The sequence below is a fragment of the Amia ocellicauda genome, chromosome 8, assembly GCF_036373705.1.
Source record: "Amia ocellicauda isolate fAmiCal2 chromosome 8, fAmiCal2.hap1, whole genome shotgun sequence".
Lineage (NCBI taxonomy): Eukaryota > Metazoa > Chordata > Actinopteri > Amiiformes > Amiidae > Amia > Amia ocellicauda.
Window position 1 is genome coordinate 11,381,995 of NC_089857.1, and position 25,427 is coordinate 11,407,421.

Here is a 25,427-nt window from a genome sequence, read left to right on the forward strand (position 1 = left end):
CAGCTGAAAGGTCTTTAAGAAGGCTTTAGGCACTGAGGAAAGCAGATACTTCCCTTGACATTTAACTTTCATTCATGTCTTCTTTAACTAGTTTGTACTGAAATGGTGACATTTTGTAGGCTTTAAACATATTTTTTAGGAAGTAATTTCACAAAAATGCTACCCGTAATTTATTATAATCTAGAATTTGTAGTTTATAACATTATTTGCTCATTATATAGCTCAACTGGTTACAATTCATCTAAAATTTACTGACCAGCTGTTCATTTCAGTCCAGTTACTAATATGGGTTAATCTACAGATTTCCTATCATTAGCAACTAATGTTGTAATTGATTAACAAGATAATTAACAGGTTTCCTATTGGAATACATTTAAAATAGTTGATATAAATATAATAAGGGGATGCAAAAGCATGGTTTATCGAGGAGAATAAATCCCACAGTTGTATTACATTGCTAACTTCAATACAAAACAAAACAATGGTAATTATACAAATAGTTTAATATATACACTATTGGTCAAAAGTGATAGAACCCCTCCATTTTTCCAGTGTTTATTGAAATTTAAGCAGTTCAAGTCCAGTGAATATCCTGAAATGGTTCCAAGTTAAGCAGTAATCTGCCAGAGGTTTAAAAAAAAAAAAAAAAAAAGGTTAGGTTACCAAAAATTTAAAAATAATGTACATTTCAGAGTTATACACTCACCTAAAGGATTATTAGGAACACCATACTAATACTGTGTTTGACCCCCTTTCGCCTTCAGAACTGCCTTAATTCTATGTGGCATTGATTCAACAAGGTGCTGAAAGCATTCTTTAGAAATGTTGGCCCATATTGATAGGATAGCATCTTGCGGTTGATGGAGATTTGTGGGATGCACATCCAGGGCACGAAGCTCCCGTTCCACCACATCCCAAAGATGCTCTATTGGGTTGAGATCTGGTGACTGTGGGGGCCAGTTTAGTACAGTGAACTCATTGTCATGTTCAAGAAACCAATTTGAAATGATTCGACCTTTGTGACATGGTGCATTATCCTGCTGGAAGTAGCCATCAGAGGATGGGTACATGGTGGTCATAAAGGGATGGACATGGTCAGAAACAATGCTCAGGTAGGCCGTGGCATTTAAACGATGCCCAATTGGCACTAAGGGGCCTAAAGTGTGCCAAGAAAACATCCCCCACACCATTACACCACCACCACCAGTCTGCACAGTGGTAACAAGGCATGATGGATCCATGTTCTCATTCTGTTTACGCCAAATTCTGACTCTACCATCTGAATGTCTCAACAGAAATCGAGACTCATCAGACCAGGCAACATTTTTCCAGTCTTCAACTGTCCAATTTTGGTGAGCTTGTGCAAATTGTAGCCTCTTTTTCCTATTTGTAGTGGAGATGAGTGGTACCCGGTGGGGTCTTCTGCTGTTGTAGCCCATCCGCCTCAAGGTTGTACGTGTTGTGGCTTCATAAATGCTTTGCTGCATACCTCGGTTGTAATGAGTGGTTATTTCAGTCAAAGTTGCTCTTCTATCAGCTTGAATCAGTTGGCCCATTCTCCTCTGACCTCTAGCATCAACAAGGCATTTTCGCCCACAGGACTGCCGCATACCTGATGTTTTTCCCTTTTCACACCATTCTTTGTAAACCCTAGAAATGGTTGTGCGTGAAAATCCCAGTAACTGAGCAGATTGTGAAATACTCGCCCGTCTGGCACCAACAACCATGCCACGCTCAAAATTGCTTAAATCACCTTTCTTTCCCATTCAGACATTCAGTTTGGAGTTCAGGAGATTGTCTTGACCAGGACCACACCCCTAAATGCATTGAAGCAACTGCCATGTGATTGGTTGGTTAGATAATTGCATTAATGAGAAATTGAACAGGTGTTCCTAATAATCCTTTAGGTGAGTGTATATTGTGTTACCACACCCTCTTAAGCATTATTTGTAAGTGTTACGCGCAGCTCCTGTGCATAGAAGTTACACTGTATTCCTACAATGTGCACATCGTTTGAAAGCTTATTCTCTTGGCTACCAGTGCGTTTCATTCTCAAACACAGTCTGCTCCAGGTGGGCGGCCTCATTCAGATGGTCACAGATCACTCAGTATTGTATTTATTTGCAAATAGGCTTGTTTTGTTCAGAACAACCTAACGATTAATCCAGTATATATTACTTGATGTTCTATCAAACACAGAGAAGTTCAGATCCAATTATGTAAAATCATTGTGTATTAGTACACTATAAACTGAGTTTTCCATCTTGACATTCTGAGCTCTACAGGTGTGTGTTGCTTCTACCAATACGTGGATGGTCTTGTTTTGATCAGTAGAATGTCTGAATCCAGAATTGTAAATATTTTCTGAGATTTTGTATTCCTACTCAGACCAAGTATCTCCCCACCCCTGGGGGGTGTATAACGTTCTTAGAAAGCTGTAAAATCTGAAAGCTGAAATTCTCAGCTTTCATGTGATACCAAACACTTGGCAAACAACACAACAGTGAAGACGTGCTTCTCTTTAATCCTATGGATTTGGTGCCCTTTAAAGGGTACCAGAGGGGTTTGTCATCTTAAGGGGTTACATTTTGTTAAACAAAACGATTCCATTATTTCTTTCTTATCTCCAATTGTTTATTTGTTCTATGCTTTCATTCAAAGTACATTAAGACATTAAACTGCGTAAATTTAGATAAAAACTTGAAAAATTGAGGTGTTCTAAATCTTTTGACCGGTAGTGTATACACACATACACACACACACACATATATATGTGTGTGTATCAAATATTTATTTTTATTTTGGCAAGAAAATGATCTCATCAGTTCAGTTCCATCTTTAAGGGAAATATGCCTGAAAGTAAAATGTTATAAAAATACACATATAAGTATTCTTCACTTCAGGGATGCATCTAGCCTACCCCTTCGGAGATGGAGAGACCAGTCATCTAACCCCATCTCCCACATATGATCCCACCCATGCATGTCACAGCTGAAGTTTCCTTAGCCAGATAGGAACTGAAGACATGATGCTTTCCTCACCACCCTTTTTACTTAACCAGCTCTATTAAGACAACCACATACCTTGTGGGTGGTGAAGCTGCACTAATTGTAATTCAGTAGAAAAGAAACCGCAATATTCACAAAAGCCTAAGTTTGGGGCACCTAGCCTGGAGCAAAACATAAACCTAATTAGATCTCTAAATTAAATTATAGATAATAATTAATGTAAAGTTCTCAAAATATGACCCTATAAGTCAACCTGAATGTGACCGTAAGACCTCCATGCCTTCGGCCTTGCGCACTGGTAATGCCAATTCAGCTGTGTGAATGTTACAGGATAGCAGTTGAATTTCACATTGCCGTTCCTACAATCCTTCCTTTTATGATGTCTTTCCTACTTAATGCTTGTATTTTAACTCTAAAAAATACAAAGAAATGCACAGAAAAACATGTAACAATAGAAGAAATTATACGCAACAAATCTATTTTACAATTGTCAAGAAATCTTAAAATCCATTACTTTTATAGATAAAATTCCATTATAAATGTCTTTACCTTAAATCCTTGAGCTCCTGTTTCAGCTTGAGATTCTCCCTTTGAAGTTTCTGGAGTCAAAATAAATAACAAAGACATTTCATTTCAACTTTATTGGAACCACTAGCTTTCTCAGGTACATTGTAATATACAACTATCATCCATAGGTTATCTATAGTAAGATGATTTGTCATGCATTTCTTGGATCGAAAATAGTTTCAGGTGAATATTGGTTACATTTTGTGGTATTTACAAGAAATAAAAAAGCAATGTAGCAAACACAAACACCCCCACTGAGAGACACAGGGCTCATAGACCAATAAACAGGTGTTTTACTAAAATCCCACAGGTGGGTCCCAGGAGGTTAAAAATGGGTCGCCAATAGCTAAAATAAGCCAGTACTTCGTTGCTTTTGCCTTTTACAATGTCTTATAAATGCAATATGCGATTTTCTGTTTTGACAAGAATAAAGACAATGTGCAGAAATAGACTGAACTCTGTGCCTGATATGCACGTTGCCCTCTCATCCTGCACATCTGACTGGACTGTTATATTGACAAAAAAACAAGCAGCTTATCTGTCCCATCAATTTTGAAACACATGCAAGCATTTAGACAAGGCTCAGCAGTGAGCAGTTCCCTTTCAAATCGAAAGACAGCCATTACCGAATGGGAAGATCCTTCTGACCTGCCAATCATTGAAAGCATGTACCAAAGCTGCCCAATAGGGGCCCTGCTGTCAGGAGAGACCTGCCCCCGGCATCTGTGAAAAGTCTCCTCCTGACTGCAGCTCCCTGCCATTTCTTCTTTCACCTTGCCAGTGAATGTGCTGATGGTTTCGCTTGCAATCCTAAAGCTTGAGAAGTGCACCCCCCTACTCCTCGGAGTTAGGTTCTATCGGATTATCCTTGATTATTCTTTTCACCTTCTCTTCGGAGCTCAGACTACGGTCTTTTCCTTTGTATTCTTTGCGTTTTCACCTTCTCTTTGAGGTAGGCGTGCATTAGGAGTCTCGCTTGCAGCCGGCTTTGGTCCCTCCTCTGAGATCTACTGCACGATTTTACCTTCTGTACCATTTAATTTTTTTTTACAGATTCGAGTGGTGTAGGAGAGGATAGAGAAGGAGTCTACTACAAGGAGCAGTCTTCCGCAGTTGTTCAGCCTGCTCTATCCTGGTATCTCGACCTCTGTCGGCGGATTTTAACCCGCTCAACATGCCGAAAACAGCTCTCGACACACTGAGCTTGTCGATCCCTTGACCTTGTTGACATCGACCAACCCCGATCCCTCGCCCCAGCTGCTCGACTTCTGTCTCGTCGATCCTTCAACACAGCTGTTGTCATCGATCAACCTCGTTGATCTCTCAACCCTGCTGCTCAACATCGACCAACCTACCGATCCCTCGCCCCTGCTGCTCGACATCGTCCTACCTCATCGATCCCTCGACCCTTCTGTTGACATCGAAAAACCTTATCGATCCCTTGACCCTTCTCTCGAGATCGATCGACCTCGGCGATCCCTCTACCCTCCTGTCGACATCGACCAACCTCATCGATTCTTCGACCATCAACCTCTCGACGAGCTCACGTCGACCCGCTCTCGACCTCGGGACGCCCGTATCGACCTCTAGGATCTCGATGTTGACAACCTCGACTTCATCATTGAGGGGGACAGTATCAGAGCGGAGGAGTTTGGTGAAGTGCTTCTACCACGAGAGCTGTCGATATACTTGGAGGATCTGGACGTGGATGATCTAGAGACGAACCTTCTCACAGGCATGAAGCCAAAAGGGGCTTTCCATTGCTGTTCCGGATGCCAGGGCAAGCTGCCCTTGGACGATGGACACTATCTGTGCGTGTGTTGCCTAGGAGAGGAGCACGCCAGGAATGCGCTGAAGGGGGAAGGCGGCTGTATGCATTGTGCGGCTTTTACTGAGGCAATGTGCCATAGAAGGGCTAGAAACTCCCCGTCTGCCAGCTGTCGCAGCAGAAGCTCCGCTCACCACTCCTCTGTGGGCTCTGCTCCACGAGGGACAGTAGCGAGCGCTTCTCCAGGGCGGAGACGCTCGTCCTGATCTCGCGCCTATTCAGCGAGATTGCAGTTGGCTTCCCCATCTCCAACCTCCTCGCAGACGCTCCCCTGGGAGGAGAGCACGCTCTCCTAGATGCAGATCCCTGAGGGCGAGATGCTCCCGCTCCCGATCAGCGAGGCGCTCCGCTCTACGAACCCCTCCACGCCACAGGAGACAAGAGACTGAAGGGATTGCGTCTCTAATTAAAACAGTTGGGGTGCTGACGAACAAGCTGGACTCTCAACAACAAATACTGAACACGGTGGTGGCCCGTCTTCCGACTGGAGAGGAAGCCGTCTTCCCCAGCCGCCACCCCAACTACCACCGCCACCGGGAGAGGTGCTATCTCATGTGGCTTCTCATTCCGATATCTCGGATGCACTTTCCTTTGTGGAGGAGACCAAGGGACCGAGCTCACTGTCGGAATCGTTTCAGGGGCTGAGCGCGGAGTTCAAGGCCCTGATGAGGTGGCGGTGGACGTCCCATGGTGCGCCCAGGAACAGGTTCCCAAAAAACGATTTGTCAGGAAAAAGACCGCGATGGGGAGATCTCTCACAGCTATGGTGGCAGCCAGACGCCATTTGTGGCTGATGCAGGCGAAGCTCCAGGACAAAGAGAAGTCCGTCCTCCTTGATGCTCCCATCACCCCGGGCCAGACTTTGAGAGTCGGTGGACCTCTCGATTGAGCGGTCAGTGAAGGCTAAAGAGTCAGCATCAAAATATGCTGACCTCCAGAAGGCGAGACGGCTGCCACAACACCATCTATGGGGACATCAGCAGCCCAACAAAGCATGGCTGAGGCAGGGGAGACCTCAGACTAGACCGCAACAGCCTACTGGCTCACAGCCTGACCAGCGCCGCAGGGGCCAGCCGCCGGTGAGGGGAAGGAACAGACTCTCCGGCTGGAAGCCTAGGGGCAAAACAGACGCTCAGCAGCCCCCTACGAAGCCGCAACCCCACCCCCCCCAACAGACTGACTGGACTCGACCTATGGCAAGCCTGCACCCAGGACTTCTGGGTGCGAATGACGATAACCCACAGAAACGCCCTCCAATTCCACTCTGGCCCCCTCCCCACTTCAGAGGGGTGCTGCCCACTACTGTTGGATGTCCCAAAAGGGATCAAGCTCTCTCTCAGAAATGATGCGGGAGAAACGAACGATACGACTAGTGGCCGACGAAGACTCTCGAGCAGGCTTCTACTCAGGGTACTTCCTGGTGCCAAAGAAGGACGGAGGATTCCGGACCATTCTCGATCTGAGGGGTCTCAACATGTTTCTGAAGAAAAGACTCGCCTCAGCTCCCCCCTTGGATGCCCACACATACGGGAAGTCATCACCACGGACGCCTCCGGAACAGGCTGGGGCGCTGTCTGGAATGGGAGGGGAGTCCAAGTAGTGTGGAGTGGTCTCTGGTCAGCCGCACACATCAATATACAGGAACTGTAAGCGATGCGGCTGGCGCTGCACCACTTTCGCCATGGTCCGACAGACAAACACGTCCTGGTCCAGATGGACAACACGTCAGTGGTGGCCTACATCAACCACCAGGGGGGTTTACACTCCCCCAGAATACATCGTGTGGTGTGCAGACCTCCTGTGGGCGCAAGAGAATCTCCACTCCATACGGGCAATACCTGCCGGGCGTGTCCAATACAGCGGCGGACATTCTCTCCAGGGGAGGTTCGGATAGCTCAAAGTGGAGACTGAATCCTCAAGTGGTAAAACAGATCTGGAAGAGGCTGGGACGAGTTCAGGTCAACCTTTTTGCTACACGACTCACTGTCCTCTGTGGTTCTCCTTGGAGATTGGAGGCGTGGACGCTTTTGCTCACCCATGGCCACAGGAACTGCTGTATGCCTTCCCCCCACTGCCACTTCTTCCACTGACAGTGGAGAGGATTCGCCAGGACAGAGCTCGAGTTCTCCTGATCACCCCCCGGTGGCCGAGACAATTGCGGTTCGCAACGCTGGCACAGTTAATTAGCTTGAACCCGTGGCAGCTTCCGCTTCGACGGGACTTACTGACTCAAGCAGAGGGACTGTTGTGGCACCCCAACCCAGCACAGCTGCAGTTGTGGGTTTGGCCCCTGATGTCTCTAGGGCTGCCTGTGAATATTGTGGAAACGCTGCAATCGGCCAGGGCCCAATATACCTACAAGTGGTCAGTTTTTCAGAACTGGTCTATAGAGAGGCGTGTGGATTCCATGTCGTGCCCCATATCAACAATCCTGTGCTTACTGCAACAGCTGCTTGAAGACGGAAAATCCGCATCTACGCTGAAAGTTTATCTCGCTGCCATATCGGTATGTCATGAAAAAATGTACAATGTCTCCCCAGGAATGAATGTCCTGGTGATCCAGTTTCTGAAAGGGGCAAAACGTTTGAGACCACTGATAAAGGACACAATTCCAGCCTGGGACTTGGAATTAGTGCTGAGCGGTGCTCCCTTTGAGCCCATCTCCACAACGGAGCTCCACTTCCTCTCGCTCAAGGTAGCTTTTCTTGTAGCGATAACATCGGCAAGGAGAATCAGTGAAATTTATGCCTTGTATGTGGATAAAACCTGTCTGATCTTCTCGGGAAGCAACAACAGAGTCACTCTCAGGACAAACTCGGCCTTCCTGCCCAAGGTCGTGTCGGCGTTTCATATAAACAAACCTATTGTCCTGGAGTCTTTCCATCCCCCTCCACATACATCGGCTGAGGACCGCAGACTACACACACTCTGCCCTGTCCGGGCTTTGAGGTGCTATATGCAGAGGACTGCGCAGAGCCGCAAATCCCACCAGCTGTATGTGTTCTGCCCCTGGAGCAGTTCTGTCCTAACAGAGTTGGTTTCCAAACCCTTGCTTCACTGATTGGCTCATTTACTTCTGCAGAGAGCCTTTGACAGGTTAGAATTATTTTAAAGAAAAAGCCGGGAGAAAGTAATACTGACGTTTGGAAACCTTGTGGAAGCAATCTGGATTTAACAGAGTCTGTACATGACTTTGCAGGAGAAAAGCCAGGTGGGTAAACTTTTATTAGTGATAAGAATATACTTTTTCTTTCTTGCTGCCTGGTGAATGTTTTTGGGGAGTTGGTCTGTGCAAATTAGAATTATGTCTATATTTTGTCTGTGCAAAATTGAGCCTAAGTTCCATAGAGTCAAAGATGTGATGACTTTGTTTAACCTCCAACCATGGTCAACGGCTGAACTGTTTCTGGCCGTTTCTGAGGAAACGCTGGCGAATAATGCACAATTGCATTTAGCCCTTTGAACACTGGAGCCAAAGATGCATCCATTTTTTACAGTCGTGAAAAGATAAATAAATAGTGTGCATCCAATCCCACCTTGCACACTATTGCTATGTGTCATTATGCATCATTTTCAGAATCGAAACGAGTTTGTGCCTTACAAATGACATTGACTAATGGAAAACAGTAGGAAGACATCTGGATTGATGGAAAAGCTTTTCTTCTGCTTGTCAAACCACGAAGACTGAAGTCTACAACAAAGCAAATAATAATTACGTCAATATGCAGGTTGCGCACAGTCTGAACTGGAGAAGAGGAGGTGATCGCTGGCACTAGCAGAGCTAATATTAGATGCATTTTAAATGTGCCTTTTAATGCAATGTCAAGTCCCCGATGATGAATAAAATAGAAGGAAATAAAAAGTAGATCTCGTGTTAAAAAGGTTGGAGACCCCTGGTTAAGATTAAATTCCCATACCATGCATATACTCTCTCAATCAGTAACATTGCTCGGTTTTTTAGATGCAGGGCGTTGAACTGATCGAAATTACTTGTTTGTTCTGCACAGTAATTCAGCAATAAGATTAATTTTATCAAAAGTGTAGGAATAACTAACACATGAATGTATTTCAGTTTAGCAGCAATTTTAAAATCCCGTTCTGTTTAAAAGTGTCCTGGGATTTTGGGGCCAGGTAGCAACTCTAGTCTGGTGATATGATAATAGAACTTCATGAGAAATGGGGGCATATGAACTTTGTCTGATTGCATGTTCAGTGCTTTTTTGTGTACTCACTGTTAGTTGGGACGTGAAGGTTTGTCTTTCTAAAAACTTTTAAATCTTTTGAGGCGTCCTGACTGTATGACGCGCCGGCCAGTGCGTGACGCAGATCAAGCCCCGCCCCCAGAGCCGCGTGTCTGAGTCAAAGAGACGCCGCTTCATCCCGCAGAATAAACACAGGCAGCAAAACAGCTACACACTGCACAAACAGTATTGTCTCTATATTGTTTCAATGTCATATCGATCTATAGCCTTTAATGTACAGATACATTTCGCTAGCCCACATCGTTATAGATATTTTATAAAAGGTATAGGCTAATGAGTTATAATGATGTAAACAGTTCAAACTACTCGGTCGATTCAAATAAAAGTGTGTAGCTGGTAAACATGCTATTGCTAAGTATGATTGAAGTCTGAAATGTAACCGCATGCATTTTACACGTGGAAATTGCATTGTGAAATTGTGAACGGGACCATAACTTTATTAATTATCCGCATTTTGCATTAAAACGGTATACATTTAATCGAAGCAGTTTTCCATTCAAATCAGTGGATTTTAATACGAGAACAGCTGATTACTATGCAATCCGAAATGCGATGATATTGAGCCGAGCAGCACAATCACAAATGCCGGCGTCAGAGGAAACAACTTAGCCGATGCACAAATGAAAGCGCGGTTACAATGAGGATGAGGATGAAGTTAAAACGTACGAGCGCTGCTGTCTGAGAATATAATAGAAGCGGCTATCAATCACTCGCCCGACCAAGTTAAACAGACAATAAAAATGCAAAGTTCAGACTTTGAAAATGAGAACAAACGCAATGGAGTCCAGAGAAAAGGTTGCACGTTTTTCCAAGGAACTCAGAAGAAATACTGAGCAGCAGCTGGGATTGCATGGGACACATCGACCTGCAGCAACAGCACCGAAGAGACACTTCTGAAGTACTGCTACTGTAATAATATATGTGCTGTATGTGTGTGTGTGTGTATGTAATACACATTTTCAGATTATAAATCTCAGTAGGCTATTCATAACTAATGCACACGATGTATTGTGTTAATGTGGATTCCCTAATAAAGGTGCTTCGCTTTCGGGTGAATTGTATAACAGCACTTTTAGACTTGCAGAACCGAAGACAGAGAAATATATAAATTCGAGATTCAAAAGATTACTTTCAAAGAAAATATAGAACCGATCAATAGCATGCATATATATATATATATATATATATATATATATATATATATATATATATATATATATATACACACACTCACCTAAAGGATTATTAGGAACACCTGTTCAATTTCTCATTAATTCAATTATCTAACCAACCAATCACATGGCAGTTGCTTCAATGCATTTAGGGGTGTGGTCCTGGTCAAGACAATCTCCTGAACTCCAAACTGAATGTCTGAATGGGAAAGAAAGGTGATTTAAGCAATTTTGAGCGTGGCATGGTTGTTGGTGCCAGACGGGCCGGTCTGAGTATTTCACAATCTGCTCAGTTCCTGGGATTTTCACGCACAACCATATCTAGGGTTTACAAAGAATGGTGTGAAAAGGGAAAAACATCCAGTATGCGGCAGTCCTGTGGGCGAAAATGCCTTGTTGATGCTAGAGGTCAGAGGAGAATGGGCCGACTGATTCAAGCTGATAGAAGAGCAACTTTGACTGAAATAACCACTCGTTACAACCGAGGTATGCAGCAAAGCATTTGTGAAGCCACAACACGTGCTTTTCTTGTTTTTTATTTTTTATTTGCAAAGATTTCAAACAAACTTCTTTCACGTTGTCATTATGGGGTATTGTTTGTAGAATCTTGAGGAAAATAATGAATTGAATCCATTTTGGAATAAGGCTGTAACATAACAAAATGTGGAAAAAGTGAAGCGCTGTGAATACTTTCCGGAAGCACTAATATATATCCTTTATTCTCCCTCATTCCGACTTATTTATTTTTATTTGTGGTTGTTATTTATGATTAAAATGAATGTAAAAATCCTGACTTCAATGCATATTTAACACAATTTGTCTCTGACAGGGAGAGATTTGAGGTATCCATGCTAGAAAATGTCTGTTTTGCATGCTAACAAAAAAGGTAAATATCGGATATTGGTAATCAGGAAATTTAGCTTCCCAATTATCGATATCGGTATAGGACCCAAAAAAAAAACGTATCGGTAGGGCTCTAATCTATTGCTTTACTGCGGTCACAGCTGCCTAATATCACAAGTCTGAATGCTACATTACATACTGTTATAAGCCACCATTTTACATTGTGATGAGTCAAACTCTTGCGCTGAATTGCTCAAAGCTGTTCACCCACAAGGTTTCAGGACAAAGACGTGTTCCGTCAATGAGATGTCAAAGTTAGGAATGGTGCAGAAATGCCATAGTAAAGGCACCATCTACATGTACTAACGTCTGTATCCAGGTTTCCTCTAGTAGCAGACCACTGATCAGGATCACTACATGGTCCATTTCCCTTAGTCAGCGGATTTCTGTTAGGATTTGGAGAAGGAAGACAGTTTGAGAGTGAGTATGCTTTGAAAGCTTCAGTCAACAGTGAGGAGGAGTAAGGAAAGTATATTTTAAACTTTAAAATACATTTCTTTTTAAAATATGAAAATAAGTGTTCAATACTATTTTTTTTCTACACCAATCCCTTGAGCAGCAACCCTTATATTTTTATTTACTGGAGGAATGTAGTAGAGATTATAGCAAAAACTATTTCTAATTGATTAATAACAGAAATTTTCAAAAACACCAACCTATATTTATAGCATAAATCACAGAAAGTGCCCTACTAATTATAGATGCAGCATTGTTTAAAAGACCTTGTAGTTTCATTAGTCCCCGCAGAACAGAACAATTGCAATTCAGACCAGAACCTTCTGCATTAGAGCTCAGTGACCTCGGTCACAATGACTTAATGTTCGCGTACAGGAACCGTCAACAGGATGTGTGTGTGTTTGAGAGTGTCTGTGTGTGGGGAGAGGGCCTTAATAAAATCATATTTCTCTATTGTGACTTAGGCAGCATTTCCTGGTTGAAAAACATACACCATAACTTTCACAATGACACCCTTGCTAACAAGAAGCCTACATTACTACTGACACTCATTAGACTAATTTACATGGCAGCTGATCTTAGTCTGTTAAGATAAATGAAATGCCCTGTAAATTAGTTACTGAATACATTATTCTTGAAGGCAACTGGTTACCGCCATCTGGCACCAGGTGGCATGGCCTCTGCATTGTATTAATCCTATTGTTATTTCATTCAGTGTGAAATTGAAAAGGTCTGTTTTTCCAGGAGTTGCGGGATGGTATTTGTGTTTAACAGATAAGATGATAGGAACTTCACAAAATAATAATGAATTTGCCCATCCCCAAGTTTAAAGTCAAATTTAAAGACAGGGTTAAGATATCACAATGTTAGGCAGTATTGCAATAATCCACATGTCCACTCCTGATCCCAAAGTGCATTTTATCAAGTTACGAATAATGTATTCTCTTTTTTAATCACTGCCATATTAGAAACAGCTGAAAGCAATATTATTTTAAGCAGATTTTAAGAAATGCCATGTTATCCATGAAATATTATCATTCTCTTTCAATTTGTATTGATTTATTATTTTTTCTGTCCTACTATTACTAAATATTTGAGAATGCTACGTGCGTTTTCAGACATTTTCAGCAGTAAAGTGTCAGAGTCCTGGGTTTCCATAACACTTACTGAACTCTTCACAAAGCTGGGAAAGAAGAGGAGGTTAAACAGCCTGATGCACATCCATCTTGTTAGGAATTACAGAAAAGCTGCTGCTAGTGAATCACAAATTGCATTTCTGAAGAATGGTATTAAGGAAGATTATTGTGTAGCCAGAAGAATTTAGGGAGCTGTCCAATATACATAGAAGCATCTCAGAGTCCCTAATGCTGCATTCCCATCTGCCACTCGGACTGAGTTGAGAGCAATTATTGGAAGATGCATTTTTGCAAACAGTTGGATGGTGAATGTGTTCTGGATACACTGGCTAAATAAGTTGTTATGAGAGAATTACAATTGAATTATGCTTTCAGAAAGAAATAGAAGAAATGGAGAGATTCAGCCATATTACAATATTGTGGCTGATCACTGGGATTTTTTCATTTTTTATTAGAGTGCTTTGATTAGATACAGACCACACAATTCAAATATTACACACATTGCAAAATACGATAATTTATCTGGGACTTCAAGCAAAGTTTTGACAGTCAAATTGAATAAGACTCACTGCTTAATTGAGGCTTTAAGATGTGCACCACATTCAAGTCCAATTAGAGCAACAAAGTAATTTGGTCTTTCATTTCCATCTCCAGGTAGTGTGTGCATACTTCCCATTTATTTTAATTGTTTTGTTTTTTAATATTAAACTATCCAGTCTACTCATGTTTACAACCTTAAGTACTATGCACCCCAGTTCACTAGGTTTTTGCTAGCAAGCTGTCGTGTCCTTTGTGACGCAAGCCCACTACATGATAATGACAATACAGGCCTGTTGGACTTTCAATATGCCGTTCAGTAATCCTAGCATTCCTTGCGTTAACTTTACATGGAAACTATCTACAGTCGGTATGCGCAGGTATTTTATATATATATAAATAGGAACCATAACAAACTTAAATCTCTTTTATTAGTGTATTTTACTCCCGAGATTCAAAATTCATTTTGTCAGAAACAAACAATTTCACCATCTTGGAAATTTTTTTTCTAACCGTCTGTTAAAACTATTGAATGTGCTCTTTGTGGATTTTTTGTGCTTCCTGCACATGCTCAAGAAGCATGGCAGACAGATTATATATATATATATATATATATATATATATATATATATATATGAGAGAGAGAGAGATGTAAAAATAATAATAATTTATTGCTTGCACATCCCGTGATGATTTCCCCTTCTCGCTGTCCCTCCCACTGTCCCCCTTCCCGCTCCCCACCTCAACTCTCCCTCTAGTGTATTGGGAAGCTTGATGTCCTTCACGGCTGAATTTTATTTAAGAAAAAAGAAATGAGGACAAAGTTGACGGTGACCTGTTTTTTACCCCAGCTGAATTCCCACCAGTACAAGCTGGGTCAGTGAAAACAAGGCTTGCGGAACTGAAGCGTGACGAAAGATTCCTTGAGACACATCTGGCTTTGAAAATGCACGGTTTCTAAATTGTGGGAAAGAACTTGTAATGGGCCGGCTAATCCATACAGAGAAGTTGTATTGTCAGCTTGGCTTTGTTTTGCTGCTCTCGCTCTTCTTTCCCCTCTCCTTGTCCCTCTGCTACAGAAGGGTTCAGAGAGGTAGATGTGCAGAGGCCCTCGTTCACAGCTGGTTTCTCCCAGTTCTTCCAGAGATGATTCTGCAGATGATTCTGAGCTGATCTCTCTTTTTAAGGTTTCGGATACAATTAGAGAGTCCCCTCTGATTAATACAATAAGACAATCTAATTGCTATGTGCTTTTGCTGTCTTCCTGTTGCACCTTATGGCCACATTTCTAATAGACTATTAACCAAATTGTGTCACAATAGACTTTAAACTACAATTAATTAATCATGTGTTTTGTTTTTTTGCTTTAAATCCTGCTTTCCTTCCTTCAGACAAGAAACTAAAAGTATTGCTAGAAAGCAAGCATAACTCTGAATCTCTTCAGCCACATGGACGCAAGGATAAATCTGGAATTCCCACATCCACAGCCATCAAAGACAGTGGACAACAGACAATAAAGATAATTTTGCAACAGTAGACAAAGAGAATTGGACTACTGTGTGTTGCAGCTGCAAAACGGTCATGGTCTGGGTTGAATAACTAAATTTTTTTACTTCTGAGACAACAAAAAATGACAAGTTTATACACATGAACGCAAAGGAGATTCTTGCACCTGCTATTTATGCTTAAATAAGGAATGCTGCATTCCCCTACCATGACCCACCAGTGCCGAGTTAGGCCTAATTGTATCTGAGCTTGAAGCAGCTTTCCTCTGTCTTTTGTTCAAAGGATTTGGAGTCACATCAGCTTCCCTACACAGCTCTGCAGGGCTGTCTCGGTCTTTGACAAGATGAAAGCGAAGCGCCAACACATAAGAACGAAAGTGCAATTAACGTAACAAACTGGTGAGACAAGAGTGCCATCTAGGCAGCAGAAGAAACACTACAGCCCAAGGTCTGAAGGTCAGGGTTGATCTGCCATATTCATCCTCCAGTTGAAAAGCAGTAAGCGAGGGGGTGGAAATGGAAGCACCGATTGTTCTTTGATCCCTGCATTATACCATGCGCCTATGGACCTGAGCCTAATGCATTACGTGTATGTTTGACCTAACCTAAAACTCTACCAAGCAGGATTTTATTAAAAGTAAGAAGTTGACAAAAAGACGACGAACCACTGTACATTTTCCTGGTCAATCTGAAGTGCAGGATATTTGTGTTCTGGAGCTCAGCTTTGATGATGAAGACTTAGGCCTATAAAGAATTATGAAGTGTCCAACGTCTTAGGCAGTCTCGTGCAGTTGCTCCTAAAGGTCTGTGCAAAAGAGGCTGTGTGCAGTCATTCTCAGCAGGCACCCTACCCCATTTTAACTTGAAGCGCCATAGTGTGGACAGCAAACCTTTGATATATTTACTGTAAGTACACCCCTATAAAAGTTTGAGAATATCAGAATGTCTTCTGCTCCACCAGAAAACATTAAATGATTTAGTATCCTTACTAGGAGACTGGAAGACTTGGTTTCCTATCAGATTATTTAAACAAGAAAGAAAAAAAAAAAATATATATATATATATATATATATATATCTTCCATAAAAGTAATTCTCAATGAAGTGAAGCATGAGTAACAGCCTAAACCACTAAGATGCATCTGTCATCCATTAATAAAGCCAAGACTGGAATGATCTTGTCTGCTTTTACTGTAACACTCGACAGAACCAGAAATATTGCAGACTAGAAAATGTATGTTACTTTTTGACCAACAACCGCCGACTCATTTATATATTTTGGTCACTTATATTTATACATATTTATATATTTATACTTTGACTTACCTCTCTGTATGAAGTTACAGTGGGAGTATTTCTCCACACTCCATGGCTGTGTGCTTTTCCTTTATAAGCACTGGCATTTTTCCTATAATGTGAATGATGGGATGAGTGCAATGCTTAACAAAAGCTCAGAGAACACAGATGTAACTCCCTTGGGTCTCTTGCATTAAAGTTCAGAAAACCGCCATGGTTCCCATACAGCATTAAGCATGGTGTATCCATACATTCAGAAGGCAAAATAAAAATGCGTTAACAGTTTTAAACCAAACCTGGATGCCACACGATATGAAAGCTGAGAATTAAAACAACAACGGAATATAATTTGATAGGCACTGCCCTGACTCTTATGGACAGATTGTAATTTGATAGGCACAGCCCTGACTCTTATGGACAGATTGTAATTTGATAGGCACAGCCCTGACTCTTATGGAGGTGCACAGGTCAAATGTAGAAGGCAGTGGAAAGAATTATCTTATACATGAGAGATGATTAGGATAATTCATAGAAAAATAATTTGACCTCATAGTAGAGACTTGTGGGAAGAAGCAAACCTCTCAGCTAGGAATTAATGCGCCTTGATTGGCCAACTGGGTCGTAGAGATAAGCTCAGTCAAAGAAGAGTCAAAGGCCCAGCGGTATCTGTTATGTGAAAATAGATTTCAACCTTGCTACATCAGTGTGACAACATGTCGAGTGTGATAGTATGATCAACAGTATATTGTAAGTAAATAAATGAATCACTGTAAAAGCCTTAATCTAAGGCTGTGTAGATTCACGGGGTATTAAAGTTCACAAAAGGACACTCTTAATTATTGGCTCACAATAACTATCCAGTCTTATCTGCTCCACCAGATGAGCAAGAGCGCCTTCAGACCTCTGGGCCCCCAGTTCCACAGAGTCTGTCTGTATTGTTGTTTAAAAACAAAGATAACCCTGCCAACCAAAGCGAAAGAGTGTGTGAATATGCCATTACTGTACCCAGAATAACTAATATAAAGAGAAAAGGACACCTGTGTAGGAAATGGAGTGATATCTGAATCAACATTGCATGTCCACCTTCTATGGCACTTTCAAAAGTATTTAAAAAAATAAAAATAAAAAATAAATCCTTCTATTAAAGCAAGCACTTCATGGCACTCCCGACACCAAGGTCAGTTGTTTGTCAGTAATGTAGTCTCTCTCGCCCTGATAAGCAGCAAATGGATGGAAAAGCCTATTAATTCCATGTAGAATTAATACCCTGCAATTGCTATTATTATTATAATTTTTTTTCCAGCTGAAAAAGGGAAATCAGGGTGTCAGTTGGGATATAACCCACAAACAGTGGAGCTTATCTCGCCAACACAACAGGCTGAGCTGAGCAATGGCACTGGGAGAGAAGCAACAGGCTGCAGGATGTTCTTACTGAACAAATTACACAGGGATCAGGCCCTCCACACCGGCCACTGCGGTACTGTGATTGTCTCGAGTTTCTGTTACTGTGTCAGAATCACTGAAGCATTTTAATGTGGGAACCATTCGGTGCTGCAGTAACATTTTCATTATTTCTATTTGCCAGTACTGCAATTCAGCACCCAGGTGGACAGTAACGTAGTGAGACACCAAATGTACTGCTGTATATAATACAGACACGAGAACCAACAATTGTATATACAGGCTACTATATAGAATACAGTCTAGTTAGCAGACTACTATATAATTATGTATGTAATATAGAACAGGGAGCTGACTACTGTTAGTGAGATTACTGTGTTATACAGTGCATCCGGAAAGTATTCACAGCGCTTCACTTTTTCCACATTTTGTTATGTTACAGCCTTATTCCAAAATGGATTAAATTCATTATTTTTCTCAAAATTCTACAAACAGTATGTAATGTAGCATTCAGACTTGTGATATTAGGCAGCTGTGACCGCAGTAAAGCAATAGATTAGAGCCCTACCGATACGTTTTTTTTTTGGGTCCTATACCGATATCGATAATTGGGAAGCTAAATTTCCTGATTACCAATATCCGATATTTACCTTTTTTGTTAGCATGCAAAACAGACATTTTCTAGCATGGATACCTCAAATCTCTCCCTGTCAGAGACAAATTGTGTTAAATATGCACTGAAGTCAGGATTTTTACATTCATTTTAATCATAAATAACAACCACAAATAAAAATAAATAAGTCGGAATGAGGGAGAATAAAGGATATATATTAGTGCTTCCGGAAAGTATTCACAGCGCTTCACTTTTTCCACATTTTGTTATGTTACAGCCTTATTCCAAAATGGATTCAATTCATTATTTTCCTCAAGATTCTACAAACAATACCCCATAATGACAACGTGAAAGAAGTTTGTTTGAAATCTTTGCAAATTAAAAATAAAAAACAAGAAAAGCACATGTACATAAGTATTCACAGCCTTTGCTCAATACTTTGTTGAAGCACCTTTGGCACCAATTACAGCCTCAAGTCTTTTTGAGTATGATGCTACAAGCTTGGCACACCTATTGTTGGGCAGTTTCTCCCATTCTTCTTTGCAGGACCTCTCAAGCTCCATCAGGTTGGATGGGGAGCGTCGGTGCACAGCCATTTTCAGATCTCTCCAGAGATGTTCAATCGGGTTCAAGTCTGGGCTCTGGCTGGGCCACTCAAGGACATTCACGGAGTTGTCCTGTAGCCACTCCTTTGTTATCTTGGCTGTGTGCTTAGGGTCGTTGTCCTGTTGGAAGATGAGCCGTCGCCCCAGTCTGAGGTCCAGAGCGCTCTGGAGCAGGTTTTCATCAAGGATGTCCCTGTACATTGCTGCATTCATCTTTCCCTCGATCCTGACTAGTCTCCCAGTTCCTGCCGCTGAAAAACATCCCCACAGCATGCTGCTGCCACCACCATGCTTCACTGTAGGGATGGTATTGGCCAGGTGATGAGCAGTGCCTGGTTTCCTCCAGACATGAGTTCAAATCTTTGTTTCATCAGACCAGAGAATCCTTCAGGTGCCTTTTGGCAAACTCCAGGCGAGCTGTCATGTGCCTTTTACTGAGGAGTGGCTTCCGTCTGGCCACTCTACCATACAGGCCTGATTGGTGGAGTGCTGCAGAGATGGTTGTTCTTCTGGAAGGTTCTCCTCTCTCCACAGAGACACGCTGGAGCTCTGTCAGAGTGACCATGGGGTTCTTGGTCACCTCCCTGACTAAGGCCCTTCTCCCCGATCGCTCAGTTTGGCCAGGCGGCCAGCTCTAGGAAGAGTCCTGGTGGTTCCAAACTTCTTCCATTTACAGATGATGGAGGCCACTGTGCTCATTGGGACCTTCAATGCTGCAGACATTTTTTTGTACCCTTCCCCAGATCTGTGCCTCGATACAATCCTGTCTCGGCGGTCTACAGACAATTCCTTGGACTTCACGGCTTGGTTTGTGCTCTGACATGCACTGTTAACTGTGGGACCTTATATAGACAGGTGTGTGCCTTTCCAAATCATGTCCAATCAATTGAATTTACCACAGGTGGACTCCAATCAAGTTGTAGAAACATCTCAAGTATCATCAGTGGAAACAGGATGCACCTGAGCTCAATTTTGAGTGTCATGGCAAAGGCTGTGAATACTTATGTACATGTGCTTTTCTTGTTTTTTATTTTTAATAAATTTGCAAAGATTACAAACAAACTTCTTTCATGTTGTCATTATGGGGTATTGTTTGTAGAATTTTGAGGAAAATAATGAATTTAATCCATTCTGGAATAAGGCTGTAACATAACAAAATGTGAAAAAAGTGAAGCGCTGTGAATACTTTCCGGATGCACTGTATATGCATACAATATAGACTAGTGAGCCATCTACTGTGTTACTATATAGGCCTACAATACAGACTAGTGAGTCTACTGTTATTATATAGGCCTACAATATAGACAAGTGAGACATCTACTGTTACTATATAGGCCTACAATACAGACTAGTGAGTCTACTGTTATTATATAGGCCTACAATATAGACTAGTGAGACATCTACTATGTTACTATATAGGCCTACAATATAGACTAGTGAGCTGATGACTGTGTTACTGTATACAATATAGATTAGTGAGCCAACTACTGTGTTACTATTTAGGCCTACAATACAGACTAGTGAGTCTACTGTTATTATATAGGCCTACAATACAGACTAGTGAGTCTACTGTTATTATATAGGCCTACAATATAGACTAGTGAGACATCTACTATGTTACTATATAGGCCTACAATATAGACTAGTGAGCTGATGACTGTGTTACTGTATACAATATAGATTAGTGAGCCAACTACTGTGTTACTATTTAGGCCTATAATATAGACTAGCGAGACATCTACTGTGTTACTATATAGGCCTACAATACAGACTAGTGAGTCTACTGTTATTATATAGGCCTACAATATAGACAAGTGAGACATCTACTGTTACTATATAGGCCTACAATACAGACTAGTGAGTCTACTGTTATTATATAGGCCTACAATATAGACTAGTGAGACATCTACTATGTTACTATATAGGCCTACAATATAGACTAGTGAGCTGATGACTGTGTTACTGTATACAATATAGATTAGTGAGCCAACTACTGTGTTACTATTTAGGCCTACAATACAGACTAGTGAGTCTACTGTTATTATATAGGCCTACAATATAGACAAGTGAGACATCTACTATGTTACTATATAGGCCTACAATACAGACTAGTGAGTCTACTGTTATTATATAGGCCTACAATATAGACAAGTGAGACATCTACTATGTTACTATATAGGCCTACAATACAGACTAGTGAGTCTACTGTTATTATATAGGCCTACAATATAGACTAGTGAGCTGATGACTGTGTTACTGTATACAATATAGATTAGTGAGCCAACTACTGTGTTACTATTTAGGCCTATAATATAGACTAGCGAGACATCTACTGTGTTACTATATAGGCCTACAATATAGACCAGGGAGCAGACTACCGTGTTACTGAATCAGCTGGTTTACAGCATTGATTAAAGGTCCTTTCATACATATTGATTTATACTCTCCTTAAAAACAGAAAGATATGAAAGTGAGACACAGAAGTGCCAGTTTTTCAGAACATCTTAAAAGTCGGAGTGAGTCTGCATAACAAAGGAGCTGCACAGAGAGGAGGCAGAGCAGTTGCAGGTGGAGATGAAAGGAGAGAGATTAATCGGTTTAGGAGATAGGATACATTTATCTGTATCCTCTCTTTTATCTCCTGCTGTAACAATAGATCCAGATTGTAACTAGAACAAAGCTCTAAGATTGTTTTTCTCTCTCTTTTAACTTTTTTCATGCTGAAGCTGCGTATTGAGGCGCCACAAGCACAGAATTTGGCGTCCTTTTCTGTCGCACCGCTACGGGTTTTCACATTTCGAAAGGGATTAGTAGTGCAGTACTAGTGGAAATAACTGGCTTATGTTTGTGTCCTGGCTGTCAAGAAAAATAGATTTTTTAAATGTTTTATTTATGTATTTATTTATTTTACAGGAACACCAGCCTTCAAAATATATATACCACAACCCAAATACAAATGTCCATGATCCTATATGTGCTTAGATACCTCTTCAGGTTTTCATGCCTCGTGCTCAAAAGGCAATGAATAATGCTCACAAGTGCGGCTGCTTCACTTAATCTTCAGCACATTCACATGCAGAAAGGACCTGGCCACCCATCTGTCCACCTTTCCTTTCCATACACAGTTGTGTAAAAAAAATCATTAATTTTAAGGATTAAACTGTGATTCACATAATTTTAATCTGTAATTGTATTAGCAGTCATGTTGTTGTCTTTTATTATTCACAACACCTCGGAAAATTGTATTTTTGTCACATATGACACCATGGTTAGAATGGTCCAAACTAAGCCACCTGATTCTGTGTCAGACTGATTCCAGGAGGTTTAAACAGCACCATAGACTTGCCTGACCTCCAACTGGATCTGTAAACTCGACTATCACCATTCACATTGTGATCGGATGCAGTATAATATATATACTTTTTTATTATAGGCTCCATAACCATAAGATCTAGATTGTACTTGAACACAGGAGACTGCCAAAATAACTGCCATAGCCTGACACAAGTTGAACTCAGTAATCTACTGAGGCTCCAACAGCGGCAATGCAAAGGGGGGGAAACAAATAAATAAAAACTTAGCTTTGTTTCATCATGCAAATGTCACAAACTTGCCTCGAGAGAACATCTTAGCCATTTGCCATCGAACACTTTTGAAAAGTGAACATGAACAACATTAATCCCAGTAGGAAGTCCTGCAGACCTGACACTTCCAGTGCCAAAACAAGGGGCTTAATTAGGGAGCAGTTCCGGTCTGACAGTCAAGGCCATGACCTTCCTGGGGGAATAATGAGCCTGGCAATGTTTGGGGCCTCAAGCTATGGCCTCGGCACACAACATGGGTGCTGAATGCTGGTTTAGACGTGCTAAACTGACAGATCCAGGTGACCGGACAGTGAACCGTACACTTGGCACAGAGAAGCTGAAATATTTTTCTGCAGAGTGGGGTCGGTCAAGTCTCCGTTTTGTGTGTTTTGTCTCCAATTGGTGAAGCTAGATAGGATTGGTCAGTTCATATTCTTGCAAGCCAAAGACTATTTAAAGTGAGAGATGCAGTAGGGATTTGGAAGCTTGCTCCTTTTCACAGAAAAGGCAGTTGCTCTGAAAAGCTGTCCAAATAATAGCCTAGAACATCTGGTACTTTTTTAACACAAAAAGAAACTGACTATAGACAGGAAAATAATGCGTGATGTGCTAAGAAATTAGGGGAAGTAGAATAAGTGTTGAAATACAGTGAGTCTTCACAACTGGTACTTGTCTGGTTTGTTCCGAGACATCATTCTCTTATGTCCAGTCCTGCGCTGCCATAATTGTATCTCAGACATTCATGATATTGCTCAGTGAAGTTACTCAGCCAGGTTTTGTTTTGTTTAAACTTCAAACAGGTCTCTGTATACTTAGCATGTTGCTTGAACATACAATACCATTTTCTCCCACAGGATAGCCCTAGCCTACAGATTACCTACTTTACAGAGAGTGGCATACTGCAGATAAGAATGCTGGGCTGAATTCAAAAGGCAACAATACAGAACCAGATAACAGCACACAAACTAAGAGGAAATGCTTAGGTTCTTATCTGAAACAGTCAAAATACTTTCAACGAGGCGTAGTTTACCAAGATCTGCCCGTAACGATCAGTTCTCAGATTTTATTTTTTTATTTTTTTTATGTTCTTACATTGTTTTCTGAAGACATATATAAATAAAATAAAAAAAATAGTTACAGATGCAGAACATGCAAGATTTGATAGGGTTTGTACAGTATCTGGTGACTGGCGGCCACCCAAGACTCCACAGTAAGGTTCTCTGCCAGGAAGGAGCTGCAGTAACACAGTCAAACAAAACTGCTGATCTCATGCACTAAACAGAAAAACATGCTGTTATCTCTCAGAGAGTGAAAGGTGCACACAGTGAAAAATACAAAACACTGAGAGCAACCTAAAATGTCTTCTTCATGAGATTACATCTGCACTGTTTGGTGCAGATAATACATTTGGGTTCTTCTATAGAAATAAATAAATAAATATATGAAAAATAAGATGAAAAATAACTAGCTTCCTAAGTGGTCCAGCTTGTAAAACGATCTACACTGAATGCATGATGAACGCTATAGAGTGGAGATTGCCTGTTCAATTCAAGACTATTACTTACCCATGGAGAATCAAATGGTTTTAACAATCACTACATTCAGACCTACACAGTATTACAAGGGCAACAACATCACTCAAAAAAGAAGAATCATTTACACAGTACAGTGTTCTGGAATTTTCCCAGTGGGACAAAGACAGGGCCAGCAAGGGAAATTGGCACGCCCAGGTAACACTGGCCTGATACACAGCTACACAACTCACAGCGAATGTTATGTACTAGTCTATGTCATGCTGTGGGTCACGTGGAGGAGAGTGAGAAACGCTCTCTCAGATGAAGCCATGCTGATTCTTAAGGATTCGATTCCATAATATATGTGGCTGGGGGTCTTAAAACCAAAAGTTCTTAGACTGAAAACACACACACAAACATAATGACAGATCTGTTAAGAACTGTTGTCTATCTTTTTGTATCTGAGAACAGTTAACTCCACATCTAGAACACTATGTCACATGACAATAGTTTTGTTTTTGGGGGGAACACTGCAACATCCCTTACAAATCATCCTGCCATGTAAAATGCATCACATTCTTAGAAAAGACACATCTCCAAACAATAATTTTGATTGTACCTTTCATTTTATCATGCAAAGTATAGTCTACATTTCAAATACAATAACCTTATTACCCAGTTGTCACAAAGTGGATACAGTGAGGGAAAAAAATATTTGATCCCCTGCTGATTTTTTACATTTGCCCACTGACAAACAAATGATCAGTCTATAATTTTAATGGTAGGTGTATTTTAACAGTGAGAGACAGAATAACAACAAAAAAATCCAGAAAAACGCATTTCAAAAAAGTTATAAATTGATTTGCATGTTTATGAGGGAAATAAGTATTTGACCCCTTCGACTTAGTACTTGGTGGCAAAACCCTTGTTGGCAATCACAGAGGTCAGACGTTTCTTTTTAGTTGGCCACCAGGTTTGCACACATCTCAGGAGGGATTTTGTCCCACTCCTCTTTGCAGATCCTCTCCAAGTCATTAAGGG

The 25,427-nt window shown here is 41.3% G+C and overlaps 1 protein-coding gene across 2 annotated transcripts in view; it reads right to left on the reverse strand.

Annotated features, from left to right (window-relative positions):
• Nucleotides 1–25,427, reverse strand: part of LOC136755431 (alpha-internexin) — an 84,240-nt gene that overhangs the window by 49,016 nt on the left and 9,797 nt on the right. The window contains exon 2 of one of the 2 annotated variants that reach the window (XM_066712007.1): nucleotides 3,558–3,607. The exons of the other annotated variant lie outside the window; for it this stretch is intronic. Within the exon in view, the coding sequence (XP_066568104.1) occupies nucleotides 3,558–3,607 (50 nt within the window). The remainder of the gene's footprint in view (nucleotides 1–3,557; nucleotides 3,608–25,427) is intronic. 2 annotated transcript variants of the gene reach the window in all.